Source organism: Sebastes fasciatus, chromosome 22 (genome assembly GCF_043250625.1).
Source record: "Sebastes fasciatus isolate fSebFas1 chromosome 22, fSebFas1.pri, whole genome shotgun sequence".
Classification (NCBI taxonomy): Eukaryota; Metazoa; Chordata; class Actinopteri; order Perciformes; family Sebastidae; genus Sebastes; species Sebastes fasciatus.
In genome coordinates, this window is record NC_133816.1 from 14,614,906 (window position 1) to 14,634,634 (window position 19,729).

A 19,729-nucleotide genomic window follows, 5' to 3' on the forward strand; every position below is an offset into this window, starting at 1 on the left:
TGGAGCAAATAAATCACGATTTCGCGCAATTTTTTCAGGAACTGCTACGCCAGTCTCTTAGAAAAGTCATAGCACACCATTCCCGATCATTCTGTCACTGGTTGCCATGGTGATTGGGGGGCCGTGAGGAGTATTTAGTTTCCTGTTATTGTATAGTAAGAGTTGAGGGCTTTTATTTTGAAAAGTAGGTGAATACCTAGTTTCCTGTTATCATACAATGAGAGTTGGGGGCTTTTAATCACAGGTGTAATTAATAACATTAATTATGGCCCTGATCCATTGAAGACCTGGTTTAGAGCATGCTGGCTCACTGAAATGGCGTGATACAGTAAATAGTGTGTGTGTGTGTGTGTGCGTGCGTGTGTGTGTGTGTGTGTGTGTGTGTGTGTGTGTGTGTGTGTGTGTGTGTGTGTGTGTGCGTGTGCGTGTGTGTGTGTGGGTGTGTTAGTCAGCCTGCTCTGATTGGCTAATGTGAATCAGCTGTCTAGCAGCAATCAAAAGTTGCCATGGTGATTGGCCACTGCGGCAGTGGGGCAGTTTATAATAGGAGTTAACCAGAGACGTACATGTCATAAAAGTGCTTCTACGACAGAAACCGTAACTCCTATCGCTTAGATTGTTCATGAGACCAGTTAGGAGTCTCTGATGAACAAATGGTGCGACATTTGGGTCTGTAGTGGCAAAAATGTGACCTCGGCGGCAGTTTAGAAAAGTAGTAACTTTTTTCTCTGATCCAAAAAATTCTGGGAAATTTAATATGGGCCGCTATGGGAGCACAGCCTGGAGTTGCCCTCACGTTCAGGCATGTGTCGCCAGATGTGTAAGTCCGACTGATTCCATAGCTACATGACTGTGACCAGCACAAAAATACCTACAATTTGATGAACAAATTATCTATGAGGAGTGAAAATTGTGGGCTACAGAGCAATTTATTCGGAAAATTTTCAAAAGATTTCAAAGCTTTCCCGCACTCTAGCGATGATGTCACGTGCTCTAGCCCTTAACGACCCACGCAATACACACCCATTATAAAATCTGAAACGGTCTGAAAATTTCACAAAACGTAAACTGCGATTTCGTGAAAACCGTGCCAGCTATCAAAAAATTTCCATTTGGCCAAATAAAGTCCCAAGTCTCGTGACCCGTTTAAACTTTTCATCCTGTTTCTACGTTAAAATATGGCGACTCTGTATGGCCCCAAAGAGGAGTGTTTATGAGCACTCTTCACGTCGATTTTCAATGCATTCCAATGGAGCAAAAAAAAAATCTCGGAAACCGCTGCGCGAATCTCTTAGTCAGGTCATAGCACGCGATTCCCGATCATTCCGCACGTTTCGATGTACTTTTTGTACATGTGCTGGCAACGCTGCGGGAGGAGTAGAGCGCCAAAGTTTAGGCAGAAGTCTGAATAAGAAATAAACGCGTCGAATAATAGACCAGTGTGCTTTGCACAAGGCTTTGCCTTGAAATCATGCAACCATGCTTGACTTTTAGCAGCGTCTCGTGAGGTTTTTTGTAGTGAACAATCTTTATTTCAGATGGTCACATTGTGGCTCGATCGGAGATTTTTCTGAAGTGTGTGTGTTTTTTGCAGTAGTGGACAATAGAGGCTATTTTGAGGTGTGATCTGATCTTTGTAACTGGAGAGATTTAACTGAAAAAAAACATTCCTGTGGTGTGATATAACTTCTATAGGCATCTAATAATTTGACTCAGCATTGGAGGAGTTGCAGGTTAGAGGAGGTTTTTACAGAGGTGTCGGACAGGACTTGAAAAGTCTAATAATGTGTTAGTATTATACAAATTAGACCCATCTTTGATTTTGAGACACTAACCTCCAAGTGGCAGAGATTTTCCCAAAATGCATCTGCAGGTTTTGAATTGAAACTTCATTTTTAACTTCACTTTTGACAGTTTTTTTCCCCCATTATTGGAGATGGGCATCATTCAGAACAAGCTTGAAAAATGTTGATTTAAGTAACGTTGCTGAGTTAAATTCTTGAGTTGCCCTGTGTGTCACTGCCTTGAGAGTCAGTCGGTGGGATGTTTTCTCTCGTATTCTGCTCGTTATTTTGTAATGTGCTTCGTTCTCAAAAGGTGTAGCAAGTGACAGGTGTGTTGTTGTTTCTTTCCATCATGTCAGTCAAGAATTATTGCTCTTGACAGTTGAATTTCGTTTGAGACAATGAAGTTATACAGTTCTGTCTCAGTGACAAAGAAACTGGTTTTTGGGAGATGTGACACTGTGCTTAACAATGCAGTGAAGTGCGTCATTACATCCATTTCTACATTTCCGCATAGAGCTCATAACATAACCCCGTTTGATGCCGTGGGCTTAATGCTGTTAGAAACTTCTGCTAAGGTTTTCCTCCCATGGGGCAAGAAGTACTTCAGGATTTATTTTGCAACGACTGCAACAAAATATGATATGAGGTATTAATCAAACAAATATAAAGGTGTGGCTTTTTGTCATGATTTAAATGAGACTGAACTGAAATTATGCCATTGTCATTGTGCTAAAATGAATATAAATATTATATATTAAAATATATTTGCTAACCTATACTGTGTGAAGTTGCTTTCTTTCAAAGGTTGTTGAGAGGTTACAAAATACAAAGATTACATCTTGAAGACAAAAATAAAACAGTTTATTTGGACTGTTACTCAAGTACTGTACTGATAAATTTCAGATACTTGTACTTTACTTGAATATTTTCTTTTCGTGCTACTTTCTACTTCTACCCTATGGAGGACAGAACCTGCCAAAATCAAAAATCAATCAATAAATATATCATTAAATGTAGCAAAAAAATAATATTAAAAATAAATGTAGCCATTAATTAATTGATAAGATGTGACATTAATTGATATTTCTGTTTTAATGTGCTTCTTTATTTATCTTTGTATTGATTCCCTTATTGATTTACTCTTCTGTTTAATTTTCCACTTTATTTGTAGTTTATAGAGCCGGGGAATGAAGACTGGAAAATACAGAAATAAATAAGGTTGGGGAAATAAATAAGGGGTGAAATGCTAAGGGAAAAATCATGCAGAAATAAATAAAGAAATAAAAAAAATGCATAAATACATAAAGAAATACATACATTCAAAAAACATGCAAAAATAAATAAATAAAACATATGCAAAAATTAATTAATTGATTTGAAAAATAATTAAAATAAATACATAATTAAATGAAAATGAAATAGAAAGAAAGAAGAGTAAATAAATAAAGGAATTAACACAAAGATAAATAAATAAAGAAGAAAATTGAAATAGAAATATCAATTTATGTCACATTTTATCAATTAATTAATAGCTACATTTATTTTCAATAAATATCAATTATTTTTGCTATATTTATTTATTTATTTATTTATTCATTATTTTTTTATTTTGGCAGGTTCCGTCCTCCATACTACTCCACTACATTTCAGAGGGAATTATTAGTACTTTTTACTCCACTACAATTACTTTTTTATTATATTATTATGAAATCCATTTGGCAGATGCTTTTGTCCAAAGCGACTTATATTGAGTGCTTTCAAACCCTGTAGGATGAAGATATTATCCAAAATTAAAAGTCTATCCCTTTTAAGCTAAATAAAAGTGTATTCAGTACAAGTACTCAGAGGTTGGTTTTTAAGTCATTTTTCATACAAGAAAATGGCAAATATTTAATGTTTTCAGCTTCTGAGATGTAATTATTTTAATAATTACAGTTACAAAACTATTGTACTGACAAAACAAGCATTATGAAGGTGTCACCTTAGACTCTGGGTAATTATGATGGGCAATTCTCAAATTTTTTTTACAGACCAAACATAGTAAAGAAACATAATAATTAGCAAATTAATCTTGAAGATTAATCATGAGACTCACATAAAATAGTTAAAAAAAAAAAAATCTCAACCAGCTGCAACAGTGAATCCTCTTTACAAATTCATGCATGGATAATTATAATATGATATATAATAACGTAAGTCACAGGGGGCATTTTTTACTTTGCATACCCTACACTAAGTCCATTTTCCTGATTGTACTTAGATACTTTTATTACATTTTCAGGACTTGTAATGGAGTATTTATACGGTGTGGTATTAGTACTTTTACTTAAGTAAGGGATCTGAATATTTCCTCCAGCGCTGCAAACCGACAGCTGCACAGCAACCGTACATGTCCAGTACAACTGTTGATTTTGTTGCATTGTTGAGATTTAATCCGACGCTGTTGAAACCTGACAAACAGGTTTAAATCACCAAAGCAATGAACTGTTAGTGAAGGGATGCATTGTTCGGTTTAAGATGACAGGAAACTAAACTGAAAGAGCATTATAATCGTCATTAAAACAACATTTCATAGATCAAATCACACCCTTTACTGGAAGTCCTTGTGAGCATTTCAAATGAAACGATACTCCTGCAAGAAAAAATTACCCGACAATACCAAAAGTCACTTAGCAGTTACATTATGATAATATGCTGAGGCATCAAGGCCAATACTGCACCTCTATATGAGAACTCAGACACACATTAAAAGAATACAGGCATGATAATAAGCGGTTGATATAAGACAATTGTGCTTTCAAACAGTGCTTTTCTACCACCATAAGAACTATATTTTCCAGTAGGAATGTCACCTTGATGATGCTACATGTAAATCCACCCACCTACTGTGGGTGTGGCATGTGGCTATATTAACCACCTGTCAGTACATAGTTACAGGTCACAAATATTGAGTGCACGACATGTTCACGACACTTCAGAGACTTCTGCATTATCTGGAAAAAGGTAAGAAAAATTTAAAATCTGCAAACATGTTGAAGTTTCAGTTAGACTAAAAAGGTACATGCTGTTGAAATATTTTAGTTTCATATATATATATATATATATATATATATATATATATATATATATATATACGTTTCATGATTGTAATGTGGATGTTCTCCCTGTGTTGGCGTGGGTTTTCTCTGTGTGCTCCGGTTTCCTCCCACAGTCCAAAGACATGCAGGTTAGGTTAATTGTTGACTCTAAATTGCCCGTAGGTGTGAATGTGAACGTGAATGGTTGTCTGTCTCTATGTGTCAGCCTTGTGATAGTCTGGCGACCTGTCCAGGGTGTACCCCGCCTTCGCCCAATGTCAGCTGGGATCGATATGTAGCCCAGTTAAAGTTATGCATACATAAATAGTTGTCTGTGATAAATAGGGTTTGTTAAAGGGACTGTTTGTAACTTCTTACACGTATAAATCACCCGGGTTAGTGTCCCATGCGCGTTCAGACAAGGCTCCAACACAAACTACACAGAAGCACCAAAACCGCAAAGTTCTATCTAGTGAAGCTCGTATCGCAAAACAGTGTTGGCGGCGGTCGGAGGACGCGGCAGAAATAACTGCTGCAGCTCCTCCAGACCAACAGAGGTTTCCCGTGTCTTGTGAAGTGACGGGGCTCCGCAGCAAGAAACGTTATCGTCTCCGACCGGGTGCCGGTGTCTCCCCTGTTCCCTCCGACCGCGGTCTGAAGCAGGAAAAGCCAACACTAGGATCAGCATTGATTCATGGAGAGACCTTCGTCTGGTCAGCTAACATTACTGCCAAGCAGGTGAAATATAGAGTGATATTGTGGTTTTAGCTGACGTGTGTCGCCTCACTGTTTTGAGCGATGCTCGTTCATGTCTATTTAGAGCGAGCACAAGCACGAACCCGACGCTGACTTTCGTTGACTGAACGGCCACAGGTGTCGCTGTTAACAAGCATTTCTGATTCTTACAAACAGTCCCTTTAAAAAAAGCAAGGTTAAAATAATTGTTTTTCATTGTGTGTTAAAATGCTGAATCATGGGTTAAAAAATGTTAAGAAAGAAAAAAAATGCACATTGCATATGCATTCATGTATTTTTTATTTTATTTTGTTGAAGCTTTTAATATGATAGTGGTATCTTTCTGTGGATCTAATAACGTGTGCTTTGCTTGTTGACTGGCTGGCGTGCATGTGCATGCAGAGAGAGTACATGAGGGAGAGAGAGAGGAGGAAGAGCGGAAGAGGAGTTAACGAGGTGATGCTTTCGATCTGGAAGCTAGAGACAACACACAGATAGCTGACACATGCCTCGATGGACTGGTAACATCTCTGGAGGACCACCTAACTACAAAAGAGGTACCACCCTGCTTTATTAGGCACTGACAACGTCGGGCCAGCGAAGGCCCTATTGAAACTGTAGCGTTTATTATTATCCTCCTTCTTTTTTTCCGAAATGAATGGCCTTTTTGACGACCTTAACATGCCCCAAAAGTTGTTAAACTTGGCATACTTATCAGACGCGGTGAAAAATTTTATATTTTAAGGGTCTCGGGCTTGGGTGTTGCAAAATGACTCGCTAGTGCCCCCTAGAGAGTTGAAAAAGTTGAGCCCCTCACTCCAGTTTCACCTACACGTATGAAATTTAGCAGACAGATGTAGCATGTGGAGACGCACAAAAAAGCCTCTTGGAGGTATGCCCAAAACTCAACAGGAAGTCAGCCATCTTGAATTTATTGTGCAATTTTCACCCATTTTTAGGGTTTTATAAGGCGTGTACTTTAACGAACTCCTCCTACAGATTTAATCAGATCGACTTGAAATTTGGTCAGGACCATCTTAAGACCTTGAGGATGAAAAGTTGTCAAAATGGTGAGTTTTCACTGAATGACCTGACCATGGCGTGGCGGCCATTTTTGAGCCATTCGCCATGAAACAACCCGCCCCAACACGTTAGCCACGTCCCCTTTCATTATTGAACCGTTAACCGTTAACCGTTCATGAACCTCATTAACCGTTTGTCGTAGAGTCTTGTGGGAGGTGTCATATCACTCAGCAGAGAGTGCCTGTTAAGTTGGTATTGTTATCCCCGTCAGCCACGCCCCCTTTTTATAACTCATGAACCGTTTGTCATAAAGTCTTGCGGCAGGCATCATGGCGCTCATCAGAGTTTCGGTTTCACTGTGCCTGGCCGCGTCAGTCGGAGTCCCGCCAGTACCCCCGATGCGCAGGGAGGTGGGAGGGCCCGTTCATCGCTGCTCGCAGCTTTAATTTTGTTTTTGCTCCTGTTGGAGTGAAGTGACCGCTGAGTTTTTGGTCCCTACGATCACAAGCAGCGAAGCAGGCCTGCAACGATTTGATTTGATATTTTGCCGGCTTAGTATGTGAATATTGCTGTGCGCACAGTGTGTGTTTGATCAATAAGATAAGTTACGGGAAAATATACTGTGGCTATGGTTTAAATAAATAAATAGTGTGATTGCTGTTAAGTGGAAACACTTGTTTAAGAAACAAAAGTAAAAACCACACTTAAAGGGACTGTTTGTAACTTTCAGAAATGTTTGTTAACAGCGACACCTCTGGCCGTTAAGTCAATGAAAGTCAGCGTCGGGCTCGCGCTTGCTCGCTCTAAATAGACATGAACGAGCATCGGTCAACACAGTGAGGCGACACACGTCAGCTAAAACCACAGCGAGAATGCGCGCAGTGTGAAGGTGTGAGTGAAGGCAAGCAGGCAGAGGAGCAGAGACTCCGGCCACACGCGAGTATGCATATGCGAGCGCGCATGGGATCCCGACCCAGTAGATTTATACGTGTAAAAAGTAACAAACAGTCCCTTTAAGGTTTAAGTTAATATTGTTTTATTTATTTTTTTATTACAATTAAAGTAAGAAATTACTTAATTCTAGGGGTGTGACGAAATATCGTGATATGAAAACGTGACGATATGCATCGTGGAGACGAAAAACTGGATCGCGATATCTCGTTGCTGTAAGTAAGTGCAATAAAACTTTGTTATTACACCTGTTCAACAAGCATAAACATGATGAAACAAAGCAACGTTTCGATCTGCGGCTAACAGCGCGTTAGCTCGGCGGCTAACAGCGCGTTGGCTCGGCAGCAACACTTTTTTCAGTCATATATTTTCATCATTCAAGTTTTGTTAAAATTATTGTTATAATATCGTATCGAGATCGTGAACCCAATATCGTGTATCGTATCGTGAGCTGAGTGAATCGTCACACCCCTAGTATATAGCCTACATAGACTGTGGTGCTTATACATTGTGTTAAAGGGTTAGTATACTCAATTATTTCTATAGTGACCCAAGATAAATAACATTGAGTAAATCAGAGTTACCCTACAGAAGTTAATAGGGGAAAAGAACTCAGGGCCCAGTCTACATACATAGAGGGTAGAGGGGCTACAGATAGGATAAGCGGTTAAGGATAATGAATGAATGAATGAATGAATGAATGAATGAATGAATGAATGAACAGTACAGTCCAATATAACATACTTATGTTTTCCACTTTTTTGTTTGTTTTTTCTTGACATTCATTAAGGTACAGGAAACTGAAAATCTGAGATGGCAAATGGACCAGCCCTGTCCACGGCTAAAAGAGGGGAAATTGACATTGGAAACGAAATCAGTGATTCGTTCTCACAGCTGGATGTTCTCTATGCAAATCAGTTTGAAAGAGAGTCTTTCAATCAGGAACTTCTTGATCAGACAGAGGAAAACTTTTACAGAGGGGCCCCACCCAAATGGTTAAACTTTCATATTAGTGAAAAGGCAGAGTCAGAAGGCACTGGGACTCCTTTCATCAAACGAGATGGATATGATACACTTGTGGAACAAATTCACCAAAAAAGAAAAAACCCGGGAATATCAACCGTTAAACTGTTCCACCAGCCAGGGTGCGGGGGAACCACACTGGCCATGAAGGTGTTGTGGGATTTGAGGAAAACCTTCAGGAGCGCTGTTTTAACAGGCTCAACCTCAGACTCCACTCGTGTTGCAGAGGAGGTGGTCCACCTTTTCACAGCAGGCAGTCAAGGCAACCAGAACACTGTGCTGCTGTTGGTGAATGATGAGAAGATTTTGGGAAATCTGCAAGACCGCATTAGGATGACGATTGCTGAGCAGAACATAGTCACCTATATGCCTGTGGTGATTTTACTCAACTGTGTTAGAGAGGATGAAGTTCTAAAGAAGGATGACCATGTTGTCCTAGAAGAAGTACTTTCTGACACAGAGAAGCAAACATTTTCTGAGAAAAAGAGAGAACTTGACAGAAGGTACAGTGAGAAATGCAAACAATTCCACGGCTTTAACATAATGCAAACTAATTTCTCTCAGGCTTACATCCAGGAGGCTTGTTCTGTATTCAAAACCGTCAAAAGAGCAAAGAGAACACAGAAGACCCAGCTTGCTGCCTTCCTATCCCTGCTGAATGCCTACGTACCAGGCTCATATCTCCTGGAGTCTCAGTGCCTGGACTTCTTCAAACATGACGGAAACATGCGCGGAGACTTTTCTCTGGAGGACAGAATGGAGCCCTTTAGCCATCTCATCGTCACCTTCCAACATGATCTAGGATCTGAAAAAAAAGTCTGCATGGCTCACCCTATGATAGCACGGTGCTGCACTGAATTGATGGCTAAGGCAGGTCTGACCAGAAGTGACACAGCAAGAAACTTCTTGACCTGTTTGTGCAGCGATGAGGTTCCTCCATTTTTGCTTGGTTTTGTCAAAGACATGCTAACCAAACGAAGACCCAAACGAAGACCCAAACGGAGCCCAATCACCAGTACCGAGATTAAAGAGGACAAAGAAAAGTATTCTAGGCTGATTCTAGACATTCAAGAGAATGAGGACAATAAACAGAGCGTATTAGTTCTAAAACTGGCGTCAAAATTGTTTTATCAAAATCCATTTTTTCCACAAGCACTTGCTCGTTTTTATTACACAGAGGTAAAAGACTACAACCTGGCAGAAATGTGGGCAGAGAGAGCAAAGCTAAGAGATCCCCAAAATTCATTTGTTGCTGATACACTAGGCCAAGTCCATAAGAACCATTTGAAGAAATTGGAGCATCCTTCCAATCCAAGAGAAATTTTGCAACTGGCCACGAAGGCCATTGACGCTTTCAAAGCTGAAGAAAGACTTGCTGAAAATGAACGAGGGATGGACATGAAAGGAGATGGCAATACCAAAGTCTCGACTGTTTTTAACACCAGAGGGCTGTTAGGTTATCTGCAGGTTTGTAACCTTGTGTACGACCTACTTGTCCAGCAGAACGATATTTGGAGAAGAGTTCTTACAAAGAGTGTCTCGTTGGGCTCTGTCCTGGAATCACTTGGAGACAACAAACTCTTCAGATTTTACGGTCTAATAAACAGCCTCAGAGATGAGATTGAGAGGAAATGTGCATTTCTTAATAAATATCTGACTTATTCGAAGCCTGATATGAAGAAAGATGATCCCGAGTACTTTTCCAAAGGCATCTCAGAATGCTACAGGAATTATGTCGGAAACTCCCCGTCAGACGAGTTCAAACAAAAGGGCGCTGATCTCATCCAGAAGCTGAAACAAAACCTAGCGGACACCTCCGCTGGAGTACTCTCATGTCTTGACAGAGAATGCACTGAATCAGACCTTAGAGAAATAACTACATGGTGGGAAGAAATCTTTCTACAAAAAGATTCAGTAACGTCTCTGGTCAACTACATCCTCGCTCATATCATGTTAAGAAACATGGGAGCAATGCCTCCTTCTGATTGCCAACATTTAACTGCATTTAAAGAGAAAATGCCTCTGATCCACGAAGATTCACCTGAGCTCCACATGTTGACCCTCCTCCTGTGCTGGCCTACAGATAGTGACGAAAAATGTGTCCTTGACCTCAGTAAATTAATTCTGCGTATGCGTTGCTCTTATGAGCACGCATATGAGATGCACTTTCGATCGAGGTACCTCCGCCCTCTGTTTTTCATTGGAAACGGTCAAGATCTGAACAGAATTGTTCACAGAAAGGTCCTTGAAGAAATGTTTCTTGAGCAAAATGAGAAAACGAGCAACTGGAGCAACAAGAAGATTTTCAAAGATCCCAAGGTCCAAGCACGCCTTCTCAAAGTCAAAGGGGAGGTGCGAAACTACAGAGTCTATGCAACTATTGGCGGCACAGCGATTGAGGTGGACGCAAACCACCAAAACAGCCTCTGGAGACGACGCCAAGTTTCCTTTTACCTTGGATTTACCATCAGAGGTCCTGTGGCCTTTGACATCAAGACAAAACCTGCAGAAAAGGATAAGAAGGGTAACATATTATAACTTAAGCATAAATAAATATCTACCTGGCAGAAATGTCAAAAATAGTTCCAGGATTTAGTCTTAGGGCACGTGTCCACCAAAGCGTTTGAGAGCGCTTTAGAGTTGCAGACGCTTTAGAGTTGCAGACGCTTTGGTTGCGTCTGGTTGCTATGATCAGAAGAGAATGCTACAACCCAGAAATGAGTTGGGCTTTCAGCACTTCCGGTTCCCTCACCTCGAAGTCAATGTTTTGTTCAATGGGTTATTAGTTAGATGCCTGAAATAAGGTCTGTGATTTTAACGTTTTGTTCTACAACATAAAAAACGTCAGTAAATATCCCACTCGTGAATTTTGAAGCTTTTACGTGTCTTAAAAAAGGCGGTTGCTAGCAAGTGGCTAAATAAAACTACAAAACGTCATCACACCAACTCGTCCGCCTTTACAACTTCGTTGTGTATACTCACGCTCATCGACCGTGGTGTAGTTTGTTTATAGTGTAACATTAGATTTCTACTTCTGGTGATTGCATTCACTCTTCAAAGTCATAAAAGTGGTGTTAATTTGTGGAGATTATCTTGCTGAACAAAACATGTAAGTATCAAACATTTGTTTGCCACAGAGCTTATTTTCTGCAATAATCCAAATCCCAATGGAAAAATCCCATTGGTTTATTGTCGAGGGAACCAGGGCGATGCTAACTTCCTGGTTGGTCTACAAAATACGTCACACTGGAACACTCTATATCCGCGGAAACATGTTGGTCGGTACAAGGTGGGGGGCTTGCTCCAGGCTGAAGCATATAGAGGACGGACCTGTCGGTCATGTGGATTCATGAGATTTTGTGGATGAGGAAACGTCTCGGCGAGTATGATCGTTTGGTTCAGATTCAGATTCAGATCAACTTTATTATCCGACATGGGGAAATGTGTTTGGTCCAGTGCTCCAGACATGAGGAAAACATAAAGTCCTCAGTAAAAAAAAGACCACAACATACCCATAATAAAACGCTTTTGATCACGTTTGTGGTAGGCTATTTGTGCCGACGCCCCTCCTCACTGTGACTGGACGGCTGGGTAAAAAGTGATAGTGACGAGCGTAGCGTTTAACCCAAAGTAGAACATTTTTTAACTCTCAACCTGAAAAAAAACCCGCAAAACGTGCAGTTTTCGGCACAGAAAAGACGCTCTGCACCTCGTCACACTGTTGGTGTTTTTACCATAGTATAAATACGCGGCGCTCCCATTGCAAAGCATTAAAGAAAAATGCTGGCCTCAGGAAAAAACTCTTTGGTGGACACGACCCCTTATTTGTTAGTTATGTGTGTATTTTGATTAGAATCTTAGAAAATAGTAAGACTGTTCACAGGAAGGTCTGTAGATTATTCAGCTGTGTGTACCACTAATAAAATCCCATTCTATTGTACTCAGTGGCCGTAGAAACCTCAGTGACAGAAAGCTCAGAACCCGAGCAAATAAAACCAGAAGCTACCACTAGAGGTAAGTAACATACAAAAATAAAAATTAGGATTGAGAAATGATAAGATGACTTGTCTAGAACACAATTGCTCAAAACAAGTTCCTTGTTTTAGAATTTTAACATATGACAACTTCGAATATTGTTTGCTTCTATCTTCCTGCCTCAGGTCAGCATTTCTTGGATCGCCATCGGAGAGCCCTGATAAACAGAGTGAGCGATACAGGAGCCATCATGGACAAGCTCAAGGATGTGAGGCTGATCTCAAATGAGAACTACGAGGCTGTGAGATCTTTAAACAACACGCAAGACCAGATGTGCGGCATCCTACAGTGTTTGACTTCAACCGGGAAAGACGCTCTCTATGAAATCCTTAAAGGGATGAGGAGTATGAGGCCTCTGATCGCTGAGCTTGAGGGATCTGAATAAAGGAGCGAAATGTAAAAAAAAAAAAAAAAAATGTAAATATTGGACATCTGGATCCTTAATGTACTGGTCAAACAGCACTTTTAGAAATGGACTTATTCATGTCTGCTAAAGGAATGCTTCCGGTCAATTATATCAGCTGATCAAACTATAACGAAATTAAGCTCCTAAAACTTTTATCATTTGCATAGTATCTGTTTTAAAATTTTGTTTATGGTTCTCAGTGGAAAATTTCTTCTATGTTAATATTCAACGTTTTATATAAAGATGGATGACGTGTCTCCACTTCCTCCCACTGTACAAAAGTGAAGCCAATATATCCCCGACACGGGAGCTGCCAGATTGAGATTTTGACGTAATTTGGAGCCAGAGGTCCCAGCTGTCAATCATGACGTCTCACCCCCTTTTTATAGCATCAAATAACTAATTAAAGCCAAATTTATCAGAAGAATTAACACTTGAACATACATCAGTGTGATAAGAACTATGCCTAAAATGACAGAAACCATCTTTGGGAAAAATGTATTTGACATGTACTTTGATTTTAGTTTGGCCCATGTCCCATCCGCTAACATGGAGGAGGCGGAACTTATGACCTGTACTGCAGCCAGCCACCAGGGGGCGATTGAGATATTTTGGCTTCACTTTTGGGGAGCTGTCATGTTGTCCATCTTTATATACAGTCTATAGTTTTACATTAAATGTTGTTTGAGTTGTATGTGACTGTTCTAAAGCTTTTGAGAGTACATTTATCTTCTTCATCTAGCCAGAAACTGGCAAAAAAAAATTAAGTATATAAGAACACATGACTTTTGATGTTTTGCTGTAATGTGCTTTACTGTGTGTTTGTTTTATTTTATATTTTTGGACCGAAAACCCAACAGGTTCCCTTCATCTGGATGATAAAACCAGAATAATGTTACATGGATTTAACAAAGTACGTTGATTATTTTAATATAAAATGGGAGTTATTTTTATCCTGTCTCACTGATTTTTTTCCCCTATGTACCACTATCAGTAATTTTATCTTGTCAAGACATTATTAAGGAAAATAGGAATCAGATTGTTTTTATCTTGTGATATCTCTTTTTGATGTGTTTATTTTTTACTTGAAATTATTCAATAAAAGTTGTATTTCTGCTATAAGAAACAAAAGTGTGTTTTTGTATTGGTTGTACTTGCACATTCACACACAAATAATTCTGGTGAAATTGATGCAATATATATGAAAATATAAAATGCATAGACTTCTATTGACTCAATAATATATAATAGTAATTTTTTTAACTGTCATTTCGTGAGAGCTTCCTTTTTCTGGAAAAGGTGTATTTCACCTCATTGTGTCAATGACCAGTTGAGACAAATCCACAGTAATGAGGATCCAAATTGTTTTGGTCATTCTCAGTGTCCCCCAACTCCTCCAGCTGAATGTTTCTGACACAATGAACCATCCATAGATATAAATATAGATTGTACGAATATAGTCAGTATGGTTCAGGGTTTCTTAAGGCCTACTTCACAACGGATTGGTACAACCCTTATTTGTGGTTATCATGAACTAGCACTTTACTGCAAAATCGCTGAAGTATATGAAAAAGAAAACAACAAAAGAACATCTGAATATTAATGATGCCTTAGTTATAGTAGTTAAAGGGAACTGCAGAGCATTCTGGGGCATGCCGCCATTTTTGGAGGGTAGCGCGGAGCTAGTTATATAATAATTAATGTTATTATTATTAATAATTATTAATTATTATTATTTATTTTATTTTTATTTTTATTTTTTTTATTTATTTTATTATTATTATTTTTGAACCATGAACCATTTATTTCATTGTAATTTCATCCATAATGAAAGCTGCATTCATCTAATGAGATTTGAACAGTAAGAAAAAGGGCATTGAAGTTACATTGGTCTTATTAGCGGCATTGTATGCTTATGTAGAAACCTCGTGGTTTTCCTGCCTGGACGCAGTCATTTCCCGCTTGTCCAGCCTTCTAATTTCATTTCAATGAGGGATTTCATTTCATTTTGTATTAATGGAGTCATTGTACTGAATTATTGTGTAGATACAAGCTGTCTATTTACAAGGTTATTCCATGAATGAAAGTCATTTTATTTTGCACTTTATGTAACTTTTTGCTGATTTCTATGGCAGCTAAACTGATTTGATCTATAACTTGCCATGTTAAAGGGCCCATATTATAAAAAAGTGAGATTTTCATGTTTTTTTATTATAAAGCAGGCTTAAGTCCTATATAAATACTGTGAAAGTATCGAAACGCTCAATCCACAGGGAAATACACACAGCCCGTATTCACAAACTCTGCATTTGAAACAAGCTGTCAGGATTTCTGCCCATTTGTGATGTCACAAATATACAATATTTAGACCATTGACACAATTTGAAACGTAAACATTCTAAATGCGTCCCAGTTTATTTCCTGTTGCAGTGTATGTGAATGTCATCAGCTGACAGGAAGTACACATGGACCCAAAATGTTGCCTAGCAACGCAATTCTGTTGCAATTCTGTCAAAATGCGCTAAAACGGAGCGTTTCAGACAGAGGGTAAATACAGGCATATTCAGGCCGACAGTATGAGGAAAATAACGTTTTTTTTTAACATTACAGCATGTAAACATGTTCTAGTAGAAACACAAATTAAAAGTATGAACCTGAAAATGAGCATGATATGGGTCCTTTAAAGTTTGTGTCAATGCAGATTACATGATGTTAACTACAGACAAAACAGATAGATAATTGATACTCATGATATTTCTCTGACCCTGTCTGTTGACAGGTCAGGTTTTTTTCTGTTGGTTTTGTTTTGTGCCTTGGACCTTCCAGTGATGTAGATGGTGAGCTATCCCACCTAGATCTAGAGAGGAGAGACAGAATTTGAAGATATCCTGTGGTCCCTGGAAAGGTCCTGCTGCACTCTGCGCTGTGGTAGGCCCAGTATCTGCAGACACCCTCACACTCAGCCCTATCATACAATTCTCCCTCTTTCCCACACACGTAGAAAGCATAGTTTGTCGAAAAAAAGTATAGTATAGTATGTTACAAAATTAAGGTGAGGTTAAAGGAATACTTCGCCCACAAAATGACCATTTGAATATCAACTAGAAAATTTCGCAAGAAATTTTGACCAGTGTGCCTGATGCTGGGGGGGGTCTGAGGACCATAGTGAGGTTATAAGAAGGGGGATGATAGGCCCAATAAAGTCCCAAGTCTCGTGACCGGTTTAAACTTTGAATCATTTTTGTACGTTAAAGTATGGCGACTCTGTATGGCCCTAAAGAATAGTGTTTTTGAGCTCTCTTCACATCAATTTGCCATTCATTCCTATGGAGCAAATAAATCACGATTTCGCGCAATTTTTTCAGGAACTGCTACGCCAGTCTCTTAGAAAAGTCATAGCACACCATTCCCGATCATTCTGTCACTGGTTGCCATGGTGATTGGGGGGCCGTGAGGAGTATTTAGTTTCCTGTTATTGTATAGTAAGAGTTGAGGGCTTTTATTTTGAAAAGTAGGTGAATACCTAGTTTCCTGTTATCATACAATGAGAGTTGGGGGCTTTTAATCACAGGTGTAATTAATAACATTAATTATGGCCCTGATCCATTGAAGACCTGGTTTAGAGCATGCTGGCTCACTGAAATGGCGTGATACAGTAAATAGTGTGTGTGTGTGTGTGTGTGCGTGCGTGTGTGTGTGTGTGTGTGTGTGTGTGTGTGTGTGTGTGTGTGTGTGTGTGTGTGTGTGTGTGTGTGTGCGTGTGCGTGTGTGTGTGTGGGTGTGTTAGTCAGCCTGCTCTGATTGGCTAATGTGAATCAGCTGTCTAGCAGCAATCAAAAGTTGCCATGGTGATTGGCCACTGCGGCAGTGGGGCAGTTTATAATAGGAGTTAACCAGAGACGTACATGTCATAAAAGTGCTTCTACGACAGAAACCGTAACTCCTATCGCTTAGATTGTTCATGAGACCAGTTAGGAGTCTCTGATGAACAAATGGTGCGACATTTGGGTCTGTAGTGGCAAAAATGTGACCTCGGCGGCAGTTTAGAAAAGTAGTAACTTTTTTCTCTGATCCAAAAAATTCTGGGAAATTTAATATGGGCCGCTATGGGAGCACAGCCTGGAGTTGCCCTCACGTTCAGGCATGTGTCGCCAGATGTGTAAGTCCGACTGATTCCATAGCTACATGACTGTGACCAGCACAAAAATACCTACAATTTGATGAACAAATTATCTATGAGGAGTGAAAATTGTGGGCTACAGAGCAATTTATTCGGAAAATTTTCAAAAGATTTCAAAGCTTTCCCGCACTCTAGCGATGATGTCACGTGCTCTAGCCCTTAACGACCCACGCAATACACACCCATTATAAAATCTGAAACGGTCTGAAAATTTCACAAAACGTAAACTGCGATTTCGTGAAAACCGTGCCAGCTATCAAAAAATTTCCATTTGGCCAAATAAAGTCCCAAGTCTCGTGACCCGTTTAAACTTTTCATCCTGTTTCTACGTTAAAATATGGCGACTCTGTATGGCCCCAAAGAGGAGTGTTTATGAGCACTCTTCACGTCGATTTTCAATGCATTCCAATGGAGCAAAAAAAAAATCTCGGAAACCGCTGCGCGAATCTCTTAGTCAGGTCATAGCACGCGATTCCCGATCATTCCGCACGTTTCGATGTACTTTTTGTACATGTGCTGGCAACGCTGCGGGAGGAGTAGAGCGCCAAAGTTTAGGCAGAAGTCTGAATAAGAAATAAACGCGTCGAATAATAGACCAGTGTGCTTTGCACAAGGCTTTGCCTTGAAATCATGCAACCATGCTTGACTTTTAGCAGCGTCTCGTGAGGTTTTTTGTAGTGAACAATCTTTATTTCAGATGGTCACATTGTGGCTCGATCGGATATTTTTCTGAAGTGTGTGTGTTTTTTGCAGTAGTGGACAATAGAGGCTATTTTGAGGTGTGATCTGATCTTTGTAACTGGAGAGATTTAACTGAAAAAAAACATTCCTGTGGTGTGATATAACTTCTATAGGCATCTAATAATTTGACTCAGCATTGGAGGAGTTGCAGGTTAGAGGAGGTTTTTACAGAGGTGTCGGACAGGACTTGAAAAGTCTAATAATGTGTTAGTATTATACAAATTAGACCCATCTTTGATTTTGAGACACTAACCTCCAAGTGGCAGAGATTTTCCCAAAATGCATCTGCAGGTTTTGAATTGAAACTTCATTTTTAACTTCACTTTTGACAGTTTTTTTCCCCCATTATTGGAGATGGGCATCATTCAGAACAAGCTTGAAAAATGTTGATTTAAGTAACGTTGCTGAGTTAAATTCTTGAGTTGCCCTGTGTGTCACTGCCTTGAGAGTCAGTCGGTGGGATGTTTTCTCTCGTATTCTGCTCGTTATTTTGTAATGTGCTTCGTTCTCAAAAGGTGTAGCAAGTGACAGGTGTGTTGTTGTTTCTTTCCATCATGTCAGTCAAGAATTATTGCTCTTGACAGTTGAATTTCGTTTGAGACAATGAAGTTATACAGTTCTGTCTCAGTGACAAAGAAACTGGTTTTTGGGAGATGTGACACTGTGCTTAACAATGCAGTGAAGTGCGTCATTACATCCATTTCTACATTTCCGCATAGAGCTCATAACATAACCCCGTTTGATGCCGTGGGCTTAATGCTGTTAGAAACTTCTGCTAAGGTTTTCCTCCCATGGGGCAAGAAGTACTTCAGGATTTATTTTGCAACGACTGCAACAAAATATGATATGAGGTATTAATCAAACAAATATAAAGGTGTGGCTTTTTGTCATGATTTAAATGAGACTGAACTGAAATTATGCCATTGTCATTGTGCTAAAATGAATATAAATATTATATATTAAAATATATTTGCTAACCTATACTGTGTGAAGTTGCTTTCTTTCAAAGGTTGTTGAGAGGTTACAAAATACAAAGATTACATCTTGAAGACAAAAATAAAACAGTTTATTTGGACTGTTACTCAAGTACTGTACTGATAAATTTCAGGTACTTGTACTTTACTTGAATATTTTCTTTTCGTGCTACTTTCTACTTCTACCCTATGGAGGACAGAACCTGCCAAAATCAAAAATCAATCAATAAATATATCATTAAATGTAGCAAAAAAATAATATTAAAAATAAATGTAGCCATTAATTAATTGATAAGATGTGACATTAATTGATATTTCTGTTTTAATGTGCTTCTTTATTTATCTTTGTATTGATTCCCTTATTGATTTACTCTTCTGTTTAATTTTCCACTTTATTTGTAGTTTATAGAGCCGGGGAATGAAGACTGGAAAATACAGAAATAAATAAGGTTGGGGAAATAAATAAGGGGTGAAATGCTAAGGGAAAAATCATGCAGAAATAAATAAAGAAATAAAAAAAATGCATAAATACATAAAGAAATACATACATTCAAAAAACATGCAAAAATAAATAAATAAAACATATGCAAAAATTAATTAATTGATTTGAAAAATAATTAAAATAAATACATAATTAAATGAAAATGAAATAGAAAGAAAGAAGAGTAAATAAATAAAGGAATTAACACAAAGATAAATAAATAAAGAAGAAAATTGAAATAGAAATATCAATTTATGTCACATTTTATCAATTAATTAATAGCTACATTTATTTTCAATAAATATCAATTATTTTT

At 38.8% G+C, this 19,729-nt stretch overlaps 2 protein-coding genes across 3 annotated transcripts in view; one reads left to right on the forward strand and one right to left on the reverse strand.

The window, feature by feature from the left end:
• supt16h (SPT16 homolog, facilitates chromatin remodeling subunit) overlaps positions 1-19,729 on the reverse strand; it is a 163,669-nt gene that overhangs the window by 54,981 nt on the left and 88,959 nt on the right. The window lies entirely within an intron of this gene.
• On the forward strand, positions 4,724-14,168 carry LOC141760315 (sterile alpha motif domain-containing protein 9-like). Of its 2 annotated transcripts, XM_074622988.1 has the most exons (5): positions 4,724-4,790; positions 6,002-6,156; positions 8,364-11,120; positions 12,542-12,610; positions 12,757-14,168. In XM_074622988.1, the coding sequence occupies exons 3-5, from the start codon at positions 8,387-8,389 to the stop codon at positions 13,014-13,016; spliced, it is 3,063 nt and encodes a 1,020-aa protein (XP_074479089.1). In that variant the 5' UTR covers positions 4,724-4,790; positions 6,002-6,156; positions 8,364-8,386; the 3' UTR covers positions 13,017-14,168. The 2 variants fall into 2 exon arrangements, with proteins under 2 accessions (XP_074479089.1, XP_074479090.1); XM_074622989.1 differs by lacking the exons at positions 4,724-4,790; positions 6,002-6,156 and having other exon boundaries at positions 7,727-11,120.

Bases quoted from the DNA above. Each gene is read 5' to 3' on its own strand.
- LOC141760315 (XM_074622988.1), top strand. From the start codon at position 8,387: ATGGCAAATGGACCAGCCCTGTCCACGGCTAAAAGAGGGGAAATTGAC. The intron at 11,121-12,541 runs GTAACATATTAT...TATTGTACTCAG, and splicing joins TGCAGAAAAGGATAAGAAGG to TGGCCGTAGAAACCTCAGTG. The intron at 12,611-12,756 runs GTAAGTAACATA...TTCCTGCCTCAG, and splicing joins ACCAGAAGCTACCACTAGAG to GTCAGCATTTCTTGGATCGC.